Raw genomic sequence first — 14,643 nt, forward strand, 5'->3', positions numbered from 1 at the left:
AAGAAGGCAAAGGGTTATTTGCCATTACAAAGGGCGGAGAGTTCGACGGTCAGAAAACGGAGGGAATGGATGGAAATGACCAAGGCCTCAACTTGATTTATTCCCAAAATAATTGCAAAATGATATGCATGGATCGTCCAGGTGAGGGCAGTGCTGTTTAGCGCCACGCTTACACATAAGTTACAGTACCCGCTTCTCCAAAACAGCCTGGGGGCCGAAGCCCGGGGACGCCTGCGTGACTGTTCTGCAATCAGTCAATCGGCTCTTCGTCCAAAATGAAGATTTTTCCAGAAGAGACACAGCATCGGTCACCAAAACATATCACATATCGAGACAAAGAAACGCAAGTGAAAATGCGGATGTGTGCTCAGCTAAAAATGTTGCCATCTATAAGTAGAAGCAGCCTGTAATACAACACGATCATAAAGAAAGTGTTTTATTTGCCTCCGGTTACCTGAGAAAGTCAAAAATATTAGGACATTTCTGATTACGATGCCAGTGCAAAGTACAATTCTAAGCTAAAGATAAGATCAGACAACCTTTATTGGGTTTAAAATGGGGACATTGGCATCGTTTCAACAGCAATCGTGGATACAGGGAACACAAAAATTGCAAAGTGCAAGGAGGACAACAGGATATGTACCAATTGTACCGAATGCACATTAACATAATCGGCCATGCATTCACATGGACGGTACAAAGCGCGGAAGGCAGAGAGTGCTTCTTTAAAAATCAATCAAACCCAACTTCATTTATGGAGCACTTTTCATGCATTCGAAATGCACTTTTTTATTATTTCAAGAATAGCCTCCTCGAGATGCCGTGATCTCATTTTTGAGGGGTCCTCACAACACATACAAATAATAACCAGTGTACAAAATAATACAAGATAAATCCAGAAGAAAGACTTCCGGACGGCTTCGAGGAAATTCTGGGGGAAGCAGTGCGCCGGCAACACTGTGTGTAGTGGGGATGGGGCGCTGCTGACCTCGACTCGGGACGCTGAATACTTCGAAGACCTCCTCAATCCCACCGACACGCAGAGCCTGGGTTCTCTGAGGCGGTCCCGGACCGGAGGGTGTGTTCCAACTACATGGGATCACAATCTTCAGCCTCCCTGGTAAGGTGCTGGAGAGGAGGCTCCGTCGGGAAGTCGAATCTCGGATTCAGGAGGTGTGGTTTTCGTCCTGCCCGTGGAACAGTGGATCAGCTCTACACCCTCGGCAGGGTCCTCGAGGGTGCGTGGGGAGTTCGTCCAACCAGTCTATGTGCTATGTGGACTTGGAGAAGGCGTTCGACCGTGTTCCTCATGTAGACCTGTGGGGGGTGCTTCGGGAGTATGGGGTACCGAATCCCCTGATATGTTCGGTCCCTGTACGGCCGGAGTCAGAGTTTGGTCCGCATATCCGGCAGTAAGTCGGACTCGTTTCCGGTGAGGGTTGGACTCCGCCAAGGCTGCCCTTTGTCTGTTCATAACTTTTATGGACAGAATTTGTAGGCGCAGCCGAGGCGTAGAGGGGGTCCGGTTTGGAGGCTTCAGTATTGCATCTCTGCTTTTTGCAGACAATGTGGTTCTGTTGACTTCATCAAGCCGTGATCTCCAACTCTCACTGGAGCGGTTCACAGCCGAGTGTGAAGCGGCTGGGATGATAATCGGCACCTCCAAATCTGAGACCGTGGTCCTCAGTCGGAAAAGGGTGGCGTGCCCTCTCCGGGTCGGGGATGAGATCCTGCCCCAAGTGGAGGAGTTCAAGTATCTTGGGGTCTCGTTCACGAGTGAGGGAAGAATGGAACGGGAGATCGACAGGCGGATCGGTGCGGCGTCTGCGGTGATGCGGACTTTGTATCGGTCCGTTGTGGTAAAGAAGGAGCTAAGCCGAAAGGCGAAGCTCTCCATTTACCGGTCGATCTACGCTCCTACCCTCACCAATGGTCACGAGCTGTGGGTCGTGACCGAAAGAACGAGATCCCGGATACCAGCGGCCGAAATGAGTTTCCTCCGCAGGGTGTCCGGGCTCTCCCTTAGAGAGAGGGTGAGAAGCTCGGTCATCCGGGAGGAGCTCAGAGCAGAGCCGCTGCTCCTCCGAGTACGAGAGGAGCCAGAGCCCGGGGCATCTGATTCGGATGTCTCCCGGACGCCTCTCCGGTGAGGTGTTCCGGGCACCTTCCACCGGGAGGAGACCCCGGGTACGACCCAGGACACGCTGGAGAGACTTCGTCTTTCGGCTGGCCTGTGAAGGCCGCGGGATCCCCCCGGAAGAGCTGGATGAAGTGGCTGGGTAGGGGGATGTCTGGGCGTCCCTGCTAAAACTACTGCCCGACCTCGGATAAGCGGTAGAAAATGGATGGATGGGTGGGTGAATCCAGAAGATAATCCTGCCGTGTGTTTAGTTGGAAACCGCAGCGCAACGGTCAACAACAAGCAACACCAGCAATTAATGACTATGAAAGGTCATTGTGAGGTGGTCTGAAATCAAAGGGTCATTAGGGCAACACCTTTCCGCTCACCTTTCCTGCAAAAATGAATCTGCTACCTACCGGCCTTTTGTTTGGGCGAAGGTTGCCAGGCAACAGAAACGGTCACCCCGGCAACACGGGCTTTGCGCACGGGAGAAGTGGGGCATTAATCTTGGATTCATGTCATTCTGTGGCAAAATAGTCAATGGTAATTTACGAAAACGCACGATAACGATGGAGAAGAAATCCAGCGTCCTTTAAAGCGTAACAGACACTCTTCAAGTTACAACAGAAGACACACTGGGCCACTTTCAAGCGACTTCGAGGAAGTCCATTGTTCTCGGGGAAAGAACGTAATTCATAGTGAAAATCCGGTACGGTCGCTACCGTAATTATCTGCAGAAGAAAAAGACGTAAAGCTGGTCGTTACAAATCAGTGCACGAGGTGACAGTAAAAGCAAGCACTTGCAAGGCGGTAAGGTCGCCAATTGGTTGGCACATCCGCCTGACAATTAGAAGGTTTGAAGCCTTCCCGTGTGGAGTTTTCATGTGCTTCTGTGGTTTCCTCACAATTTCAGAAACATGCGTCTTATTTGAATTGAAGACTATAAATTGTCCTGAGATGTGAACGGTTGTTGGTCTCTACGTGCTCTACTTGCTTGTGACCGGTCCAGGGTGCACCAGCCGGGATACGCTCCAGCTCAACTTTGTCCCCAGTGAGGATGAGCGGTACACAAAATGGGCGGATGTAAAGGAGAGTTGAGCAAACTATTGCGCTCAAGGCCCGTTTTACACCACTTAAACTTCAGTGAACCACAACAGTAAGTTGAAGCTGCGAAAAATCAGCTCCTCGCAACTCCACCATGTTGAGGCGGGTGAAAGTTGGGGGCCGGATTTGGTATCATAGGACAAAATCTCTGCAAGTACGTACGTCGTACACTTGAGAAGAACCCCTGGAAATGACCACACTTACCCTAAAATGGCCGCTTCAAAACCAAATGGAAGACTTCCTGTCTTTTGGGTCAGGCTTCTTGGACTTTCTGGGGGTCCAACTCATGCCTACCAAGCATATATGTGGTGGTCACACCCATTGGCAGTTCTAGAGGGGGCTGGGAGGGGCCAGTGCCCCCCCCCAAGCACTGGGTTTGGCCCCCTCTGTGGCTCCCCATAAAAATCTGGCCAATCTGACCACTGGTCACACCACCAAGATGAAGACAGTGGCAAAATTTGGTGATTAAAAAAAATAATAATACATTTGTATACATGGCAAATCCCTCAAAATAGTAATTTAGTTTGTGCCATGTACTTGAGACCTAAATATAGCATATTGATGAGCATGACTTTTTTACATGAATGTATGATTTTTTTGCGGTATTCATGTGACCAACATGCTTCCTCAGTACGTTAACTGTCAACATCTTTGAGGAAAGATTCACTCACATTATCACATACATTTTGATTAAGAAAAATGTACGCAACGGTAGAGTGAAACTGATCATATAGGACGTGGCGGGTCTGCAGGGAACACACATGCAACAAACGTTTTGCATTTCTAGTTTTATTTGTCAGCGTAACACAAATATATGGCGCCATCACACACATAACACACACCAAAGAGCCAGGGGAAGAAAAGTCATCGATGAGGCCGATGAATTTTGACTGCATCATACCGTAATTCAGCGGACCTGGCAAGCAGGCAAGAGAAAGACTGGCAGCGAAGACAACTCGCTTTGAGAGACGTGGCTCAAAAGAGGCTGAAAGACACTAAATTGGGATTGATTTTTACTTCAAAAAAGGTTGCTAGTGTCATGCGATCAAACTGTGGCAGGACAAGATGAATGTGGTGCATATACATCTACTGTACAGTAGTGAACAGTAGATGTGCGGAGGACCACATGACATGATCAGAGTATCACTTACTTACATCTTTGGTGAAGATGGATTGATGCTGCGTCTCGCAATCCCCAAGATGATGTCAGAAACGGTCGCTATCAATTTGACATCTTTGGAGCTACGTGCAAGCGCCGTACTCCACTGGCACGTAACTGCAAACATTGCATACCCCAATCCTTAAAATGCTTCCCCAAAGAGGTATTTGCTAATATCCATAGTTTGAATTGGGGACGTTTTACGTGCCGCTCGTCGTAGGTTACTTGCAAATTGATGGAAAAATGCTGAAAGACAGTTTTAGTGGATAGCAAATTTAAAAAATGTGGTTTAGATTGAGTTATGTTTCCATTTAGAGTCGGGATTTAGACCACAACAACTGAATCGCTGGAAAGATGAAAGCTGAAAACATACCAGAATTGATTTCACAGGGCGGCCCCTTTAATATTTATGCAATTAAAATTCCTAAACGGAAAAGAGTTTATTAAATTAGCGAGCATATTTTGCTAGCGATCATGTATATCATAAATAGATAAGTTATTATATCATTCTGTGCAAATGTTTTTACAGTTTGAAACCACAAGCAGGTGCCTATCAGTCTGCATGTAAATAATTTTTTGTAAGTACATGTTCAAATTCAGTCAGTGTTAAGTTTCACGTCGATGGCGCTGCGTACGATCGGTTGTCCAAGCTGGTGCTGTGCCACCAATCAAATCAGTCCCGCCATCTCAGTGCTGGACCTCACTGTCCACTGTGGAGGCTCCTCATTGGCTGCTGGGATTCACAGTAATGGCTTCAGTAGTGTGACATTGGCGGTCGTCATCCTTCTTTTTCCTGCAATGTGAAGCTGGGATATACACACACAAACAGATTACAACCACACGATGTTTGCTGTGCTGGCTGTTTTTTTGTTTTTGTTTTTTTTTGACACACACATTTGATTGAGGCCATGTTGGACTCGTCTGGGAGATTGCTGAGGACGTTCCACCCCAGGAGACCAAGTTTTCAATCTCGTTGGGGTTAGTGGTGACTTGTTTGTTGTTGAAAACTGGGTCCCGTTGTGAATATTTGTCAATATTTCTGTGATGGGCGAAAGGATAATTTTGTCGACGTGCACTTCCACTTCTCCAATGAGCGATAGTTTATCCACTTTCACATGGATTTTTTTTTTTAAAACTAATGCCACTCCAAAAATGTTCCAGCCAAAGGATTGAACCACGAGAATAACTACAGTATTTTGTCTATTTGCTGTGCAATGAGAGAAAGCCAACAAAGAAAACTCCATTTATGTTTTCATGTTCAGAAACTAGCAACTTAGGTTCACCTGATGAATAATGGACACAATTTCCAGGACACCAGTGTTCCCATTTTCAATGGAAATAAAAAGATGGGTCCAACAACAAATCATCACAACAAAGATCGATGCTCTTTTTCTCACCTCCAATCGTAATGGAGGTGAGAAAAAGAAGCCCGCCGTCGCTGCGGCTCGTGACAGCGACGCCGACTCGCCACCGTATCGCAACAACTTTCTCCCGCCGGCACGGCATTATATCACTCCTCCCGAGGACCAACGATCACGGCACTTTCATGGCGGTAATAGACCATCGCAGCAAGGTTTAAAGCTAAGTTTAGGTAAACTTACATTTATTTACAGTCATTTTGTACTGCACTGTGTGTTATTAGGCCGCGACAAAGTGCTTCAAACGAATGGAAAAACGGCTTTAACGGATGACCCCTTCCCTACATGGTATTTGTTCCTGAAAATGCAGCAGAAAGTGCGCATGCGTGTTGCCGTCGCAACCCAGAACAACGCAAATCTTCAAGCGATAGCAAAACTTTCATCTTGTGATTGCTTTTTAATAGCCACACAACAGAGCAAAAAACAAACAAACAAAAAAACACACACACACACACATACAGTGAAGATGATCTGTTACTTCCTTTAACAACCCGGGCTTAATTTAGCTCAAAGACCTTCATCCCTCGCACTTCAGAAATATTCCCTTGACACCGCATTTACTACCTTCCTAACGGCCAGGGCTTTGGCACCATTGTGTGACGTTAGGGCATTACAGAAAAAGCATAAATATAGACAAATAGATGAGTTTTTCAGTGAATAGCTAAGAATAGGGTTCACAGAAAGAAACAAAACAGGAACATTTTTACAATTTTGAACTGCGAATAGGTGACGGTTCAAGTACAGTACACCATCTTTTAAAGTTTGGTGCCCCACAAAGTCTGCCTAGTAACAAGTGACAGGGGGGGGGGGGGGGAAGGAAGTTATTTTTTATTTTTTTTGGTTGTAAAGTTTTATAATGTATCACTTGTTTTCGTTGTTGTCTGTGCTGTTTAGGATAAAGAAAGGCATAACTAAAAAGGTACATCAGACAATAGAGACTTTGCTATGGTTCGTGGCATGTCGTCACTTTCACAGTCATTTTTTTAGTTTCGGCATACAAATGGCCTTCTTTGAATGTAATTGTGCAACCCGTTGGCCTGTGTTGGTCATGCCTTGGATGGAATGTCAGTTACAATCAGATAAGAGTGTATACCAGTTGTTTCAACAGTCAAAGAAAGTATGATGGCCTTCTTTGGGAGAAAACTCTGTTGGTAGCATTATGCTGCCATTTCCCTTGTGGTTTTTTTTTCTTGCTAATGACAGCAGGCATCCCCTATTCCTGCATTCTTTTATGGAAATTCATCAGTTTTCCCCAAGGCATCACGGACACTGATACTATCACTTCCAGCGTACATGTCTGTACAGGAAGACTCACACTCCTCCACACTGATAAGAGAAACACAGATCCCAAAAAAACAAAACAAAACAAAACATTTTTTAAAGACCTTCTACTCATCTGCTTTCAAAGTGTGTTGTTGAAAATAAATAGTTGTTTTCTAATGGCCAGAGTAAAGTACATTTAAAATGAAAAAACCCCACAAAATTAGCCAACGCAAGGATAGAACACAATCTTTTTGTGGGTGCTAACTACAGTACATGATGTATTGCATTTAATGATTGATGATGATTTTTTTCCCCCCATTCTATTTCACAACAATGGATTTGACATAACCAATCACAATGTGATTGGATAGACTTTCATCTTTTGAGCAGTGGCGACCTAAACATTTTCAGAAGCACCGACCTACATTTACAACCTAATTTATTTGTATGAATCTGTTCCCAGCACTCTATTCTCTCCATTTCATAGCATTTCTCTTGGCTACACCGGTTCCAGTACATGTATGTGGATGTTCGATTTTTTTTTTTGTCCAATCAGATTTCATCCTCTAAGTGTTGCTATGTCAATCTAATCTGCCCTTAAGAATCAGTTGTGCTAACTTCAACTATATTAGAAATGCGACTGCTTCTTTAACCAATCAGATTACAAATGTATCCTCACAGGGCCGGCCGGACTGCTGGCCCTTTGGACCACGGGCTGTACTTTTCTACAGTTTTCACTGAACTTTTTCCCCCCTCCTGTCCACACAAACTGATTCAACAACATTGGAGAACTTTCTAATGTTTTCAGGCTTCCTTTCCTGTGCATTAATGTTACCAGTGGTTTGCGTCTTGTTTTTGTTTTGTTGTTGTGTGTGATTGTTTTGTTTTTGTTTTATGTCTGTGTTTACATTCAGGTCTCTAGTTTGTAGATTTGACCAGACAGCAGGTTACAGTGAAAACAAGACATTTTGAAGGCAAATATCTTTTTCAGTCAGTGGCCTGACAACAATTCCAAAATCCAAACAAACATAAGGACATTTAGCTTTGAACATGTGATGACACGTGATCAAACTAACTAATATAACTAAGCAAGACAAGTCAAATCAACAGTTTCACTTCCTGTCATGCAACACTAGTTTAACACAAAAAAACAATTTTCACTAGTTAGTACAACTAGTTAGTTCACTAGTTAGTACACTAGTAGTACAACGAGGTTTCCATATCAGATGGATGGAGACCGTATGACATTTTCAATATATGTACTGTAGAAGAACAGTGGTACTTCCAAAATTGAACACAACCCACTCTGTGATGCCAGTCAACTTTTTTTGGAATGTCTTTTGATGCGCAACAGACACGGCGGGATGAGCGTGCAAACGGAGGCATGGTGCAAGTTGCCTCGTGCAGACAGCGCAATTGGTTTCACTCCACGGTCAAACAAACACAACTGGAGCATTTACAGTCTACATTTTCTTGTGCCAATCTATGTGAGCACTTTGAACAAACTCAGCCCTTCGAAAAGCTTCAACCCCGTCCAGATGTGTTGTTTAAAGTGTACAATGTGAACACAGAAGCACTTTAGGTTCAGATGTGCAGCAGAAGTGCAGGAGAAAGAGAATCGGGTCCACTTACGATGTTGGATTGGTACGTCTGTTTAACTCTTTCTAGCTTACTGTGCTTGAATCAAACAAGTTCAGTTCGTTTAAAATGGATTATAGGTGAGCACTTCCTTAAGCAGCTTCCGAACAAGGCACATATAATATTGCAACGCTATTCCTACATATCAAAATGACCCTTACCCTGCCCAAATATTGAGTTAAAGTGAAGCATTTTGGGGCCATTTCCATTGTGTGTGTTTCATATTTTGTCAATGGCAATTTGGACTTATCATCATTCGAAAGGATCCTGATAAACTCTTGCGTTATCTCGAGCATTCTTATCCACTCAATTCCGAACATTGGATATGTTTATATTGAGAAAATGTCGAAATCATTTTGGACACTGAATATTTTGTCAAGCTGTAAAGAAAATAATAAAAATAGCTACTATTACTAGTCACTATTTCTTCCAGTCATTTGCTACTTCCGTCTGTCATTTCCAGCTAAAATTCACTCCGACTCAACATTTGAAATGAATGCTTTTGGGCTTACGTGTACATTTGCATTTTCTTGACATTTTCTTCAGCAAGTATGGATGGATTGGACACGCCTTAGCCTCGGCTTCCACTTGGAGGAGTAGCTATAACCAGTGGTCATGAATAATAAATAGGAATGGTTAGCAGCTCACGAACAATTACTGTGTTGTCGTCATTAGGATGGTGCATACGGGACAGACTGTGGGCTGCTGCCGACAATGTTGATAAGGGCTGCCGTGATATTCCTGCAAGCATTTCTCGGAAACAAAGTAGCTCAAAGTATTGAGAGTCACCACAACGCATTATGACCACAAGGAACTAATATTTGAAGTTGATAGTTGCATTCATTCAACCTGACTCTGATCCTCCATTAAAATGTGTTTTTTTTTAATATCCTCCTAAATGTCTCTTCTTGTTTCATAGCAATATTGATTGCGCCTGTAAAATTCCACCAGAAGTATTTATGATACATATCGTTGCATAAAGCAGCAAAGTCAATATTTAAATATGAAGTATCGTACTTTCATAAGGAAATACAGACGGGGCAGACAAACGTGTGTTGCCTTAGAGTTGAATGACTTATGAATAAGAATTGATGTCGAATGACATATAAAGGAGAAATTAATGAAAAAAATTGACATCACGAGCACCTTTAAAAAGAACATTTTAAACATTTCAACTGAAATTCCTGCTTGACACTTGCAAATGACATGAACCAGTACACGGTGGCTCACTATCTGGCTGACACTATTGCCACCATTTATTTAGTTTCAACTCTAATATGGAGTTTCTACGATGTATACAGTACCTACCAAAGAAGAGACTTATTATATGGTGTAGTGTAAGCAACATAATTAATGAGATACTAGCATTTAAAACTAACAAACAGGGAAAAGCAGCATATTTATTCATATTGCCGACGTGATTGTGTAGTGAATTTTATGAAATATTGATTCAAATACTATGAACACAAATTTTTGTATTAGGTTGAATTTCATTTCTACTAGCAATAATTACTTTGTGTTGTTGTTTGTTTGTTTTGTGGTTGTTGTTTTTTTAACTTAAAAAAAAAAAAAAAAAAACAGTCCAAAGAACTATCATGCTGTTTTTCTGCAGTTTTCTTGTTATGGCTGCACCTTGGTGGGACATTGAGCAAAATGTTTTGGAGTTCCAGCTTCAGTTTAAGCTGTGTGCTCAACAGCCTGTGCCGTTAATTGGCCAGAGTGTGCTGTGCATATATGATAAAGATTTATCTGCTGTGCTGAGCACTGGGCACGGTCCACCGAGGCCCCCTCGACTGGCGAAGACCCATCCTAATATTTGCCGATACGTGCCACAAATCTCACCGTGTTGGCCGTACAAGGGCACTAAATCCACTGTTTTAATTCACACACCGGATAGTAACGGTGACTGCAATAAACTCCATTAGTAATAGGATGTTTTTACATCAATTCAAGAAATTAATTATGCACACAATCAAATAACTGATAATGTTGCAGTCCTCATGTAGTCTAATTGGATGAAGTATTAAGTTCCAGTTTAATTTAGTTGTGCTGAAACAGCAAATGCTTCAGATGATTTCTTTTTCTGCCCAATTCTGCTGACATGGCTGAAGAAAGCCCCACATGGAGCTCTGCTTTCACTGTATGCAATACAGCGAATGTAGTTTATTTTTATGTAACCAGAACACGAAAATGACAATTCATAACTTAAATTATGTGAACGTTTTACAGGAAACAGTATGCAATTATATTTGTATTTGTACTGTAAGATGAGCAATATTTCAAATGCATTGAATCAACTTTGTTATTCCATATCTGTATACCATATGGACAACATAATTAACTAATGTGACATTATTGATAAAGTTACTAGTGAATTATTGTTGTGCTTTGTCCCTGAGGGCCCAGAAAGACTCCTAAGAATAAAATGTATCAATAAATAATATGTTGACCTATTTCCTTGTCATCATATTGTTGAGACATAAACAGCACCTATCTATTGTAGGCAATGGATGCCTTTCCCCCCATGTCACTGCATATTTTGTTTATCTGCAACTGGATGTCGAAATGTGGTAAATAATGACTTTCATGACTTGGGTACTTCATTGCTGATCTGTCACGTGGCATAACCACTAATGCAATACACTTAACTTCGATGGAACGCCGCTCATCAAGTCAATGCCGCGGCTGTTCAATGCTACGACATTCCCACAGTTGGCCAGTGTTTGCATGCACAATAAGCAGTATGCATAAAACATCTGCAGTCCGGAAATTTCACCATTAAGCGTGCAGTTAAGAGTCATGACAAATGTTTGGATGGAAGAGAGGATAAAAGTAAAAAATAATAATAATAATTTTACTTACAATCTGGCCTCTGGTTGTGATGACTCGCTGAACTGTGTGCTGCCGTTGGACTGGAGAGGAACTGGGGAAGCTTCTTCGCTCTTGTTCCCTCGAGCACTGGTCAAGCTCGGAGGTTTATGGAAAGAGCCCCCCAGGCCCGACTCGGCCCGCCATTGAAAGCAGGAGCAGCGGGTCCGCACTTCTTTGTAGAAGGTATTGAGCCACAGGGTGGACAGCCACGGACAGCCCAGAAGGTTCTTGAAGGCGACGCGGAACTCGGGGCTCCGGCAGTAAATGATTGGATTGAGGCCAGAGTTGACGTAACCCAGCCAGTTTAAGAGTCTGAAGATCCTCTCCGACGGAACGCTTCGGTCAAAAGCGTTGATGATGTTGGCGACGAAGAACGGCAGCCAGCACACGGTAAATGTCCCCATGATGATACCTAAAGTTTTTAGGGCCTTGTGTTCTTTGACAAGCAATAACCGCGACGGTCTTCGCTTGATGCCCTTCCGCCACAGACCACCGTTGTACGTACCCTGGCTTATGCACACCGACTGGAGGGCCGCATTGTTCAATTCGGAACCAACTTGCATTTGCATTGCTGGACACTCGTGCTTGAAACGCATTCTGCTTTTATCGATGAGCCTCACCTGCCGTCTCGCTATTAGGAAGACCTTCGCGTACACGAAGATCATTATAAAGAGAGGAATGTAAAAAGACACTATGGAAGATACGATGGCGTACGCCCAGTTGGTGACAAAGTCACAGCAAGCGGGGTCATCGTAGCACATTCTGGCTTCGTATTCGTTGCCCGCGCGCCAGTAGCCTTTCATAATCGGTACGAACGAGATTAAGGCGGAAACGATCCACACCAAGCAAACGATTGCCCTGGCGCGCCACTTACACAGTAAAACTTGGTGTCGGAGCGGCCTCGTGATCGCTATGTAGCGGTCCACCGCTATCACACAGAGCGTCTCTATGCTCGCCGTCACGCACAAAACATCCACCGAAGTCCAGAAATCGCACGAGGTTTCGTCCAACTGCCAGTTGCCAGTCAGCACGATGGTGGCCCCCAGGGGCACCACCAGGACGCCCATGATGAGATCAGCGCACGCCAGAGACATGATGAAGATGTTTGTTGTGGTCTGGAGCTGGGAAGTCGAAGCTACAGCGATGATGACTAGCAGATTTCCCACCACGATGATGACGATGACAGCGACCAGTACGAGGAGGATCCAGGATCCCGCGGCAGGGTGGTAGGGGGCCGTGTTGTTGCTCAAGGCGGACGCTGATGCGCTCAGGTTGCCGTCCATTATTCACCAGCTCAGTCACTAGAAGTTTTGCACACCCAGCCTTTTGAAAGTCATAAATGTGCTAGCTGCTTGGACAAAGCAGATGCTCTGACATGTCTCACCTCAGGAGGATTGCTTGGCCACACTCAAACTTCAGCCCGGGCTTCCCATGCTTCCACAAACGAGGACCTCTTAATGGAGTCCACATGTTCTGTCCAAAAAAAGTATATTTCCCTCAATGCTGAAACAAGAAAAGTTCACGGAGTTGGTAAAAGTCCAAACCTTAATTGAACAAAGTCGGCTTTGTCCGCAATCATCACCAACAGCTGCACGATCCACAACTGCGACAGTTTGATAATGATAAAGAAGAGAAGTGCATCAGAGTGAGAGCCCACCTTTTGCGTCTGCTCTCCTTCTCTCCCTCGCTCTCTCTCTCTCTCTCTCTGTCTCTCTCTCCCTCTCAGCTGTCTATGATTGTGTCGGCCGAGGGGAGGAGTTGAAGGATGTGAGCGCTGTCCAGTGTGCAGAAACCAAACATGCATTTGTGGCTTCACTCAATCATGAAGATACAAACTGTTTAAAGTAACAACACCTCAGCACTGGTTTTATGTGTACTACATTTCTTTATTTCTCCTTGCTATTGATTATTCACTGGATGTTGATTACTACATGGGTCATTCCTGACTATTGGTACCTTTTCTGTACCCGTGAAAATACATTTTATGACTTTAGTTTCTTCCGCAGGGTGTCCGGGCTCTCCCTTAGAGATAGAGTAAGAAGCTTGATCATCCGGGAGGGGCTCAGATGAGGTGGCTGGGGCATCTGATCCGGATGCCTCCCGTGCGCCTCCCCGGTGAGGTGTTCCGGGCACGTCCCACCGGGAGCAGACCCCAGGGGCGACCCGGGACACGCTGGAGAGACTACGTCGCTCGCCTGGCCTGTGAACGCCCCGGGATCCCCTCGGAAGAGCTGGAGGAAGTGGCTGGGGAGAGGGAAGTCTGGACTTCCCTGCTGAAGCTGCTGCCACCGCGACCCGACCTCAGATGAGCGGAAGACAATGGATGGATGGATGGATGGATGGATGGATGGATGGGTGGACTTTAGTTTGCCCCAGCCACCTCATCTGGCTCCTCTCGATGTGGAGGAGCAGCGACTGTACTCTGAGATCCTCCCGGATGACCGAGCTTCTCACCCTATCTCTAAGGGAGAGCCCTAACACCCTGCGGAGGAAACTCATGTCGGCCGCTTGTATCCGGGATCTTGTTCTTTCGGTCACGACCCACAGCTCCTGACCGTAGGTGAGGGTAGGAACGTAAATTGAGAGATTCGCCTTTCGGCTTAGCTCCTTCTTTACCACAACGGACCGATACAAAGTCTGCATCACTGCAGACGCCACACCGATCCGCCTGTCGATCTCCCGTTCCATTCTTCCCTCAATTGTGAACAAGACCCCAAGATACTTGAACTCCTCCACTTGGGGCAGGATCTCATCCCCGACCCGGAGAGGGCACGTCACCCTTTTCCGACTGAGGACCATGGTCTCTGATTTGGAGGTGCTGATTCTCATCCCAGCCGCTTCACACTCTGCTACGAACTGCTCCAGTGAGAGTTGGAGGTCACGGCTTGATGAAGCGAACAGAGCTACATCATCTGCAAAAAACAGAGATGCAATACTGAGGCCACCAAACCGGACCCCCTCTATGCCTCGGCTGCACCTTGAAATTGTGTCCATAAAAGTTATGAACAGAATCGGTGACAAAGGGCAGCCTTAGCGGAGTTACTGCCGGATATGCGGACCAAACTCTT

The 14,643-nt window shown here is 44.9% G+C and overlaps 1 protein-coding gene across 1 annotated transcript; it reads right to left on the reverse strand.

Moving 5' to 3' along the window:
• Nucleotides 1-3,910: 3,910 nt before the first annotated feature.
• adrb3a (adrenoceptor beta 3a) lies at nt 3,911-13,259 on the reverse strand. Its single transcript, XM_061671512.1, has 3 exons — nt 12,960-13,259; nt 11,567-12,876; nt 3,911-5,191 (listed from the first exon to the last, which is right to left on the reverse strand). The coding sequence occupies exons 2-3, from the start codon at nt 12,856-12,858 to the stop codon at nt 5,164-5,166; spliced, it is 1,320 nt and encodes a 439-aa protein (XP_061527496.1). The 5' UTR covers nt 12,859-12,876; nt 12,960-13,259; the 3' UTR covers nt 3,911-5,163.
• Nucleotides 13,260-14,643: the final 1,384 nt, after the last annotated feature.

The sequence above is a fragment of the Phycodurus eques genome, chromosome 3 (assembly GCF_024500275.1).
Source record: "Phycodurus eques isolate BA_2022a chromosome 3, UOR_Pequ_1.1, whole genome shotgun sequence".
Taxonomy (NCBI): domain Eukaryota; kingdom Metazoa; phylum Chordata; class Actinopteri; order Syngnathiformes; family Syngnathidae; genus Phycodurus; species Phycodurus eques.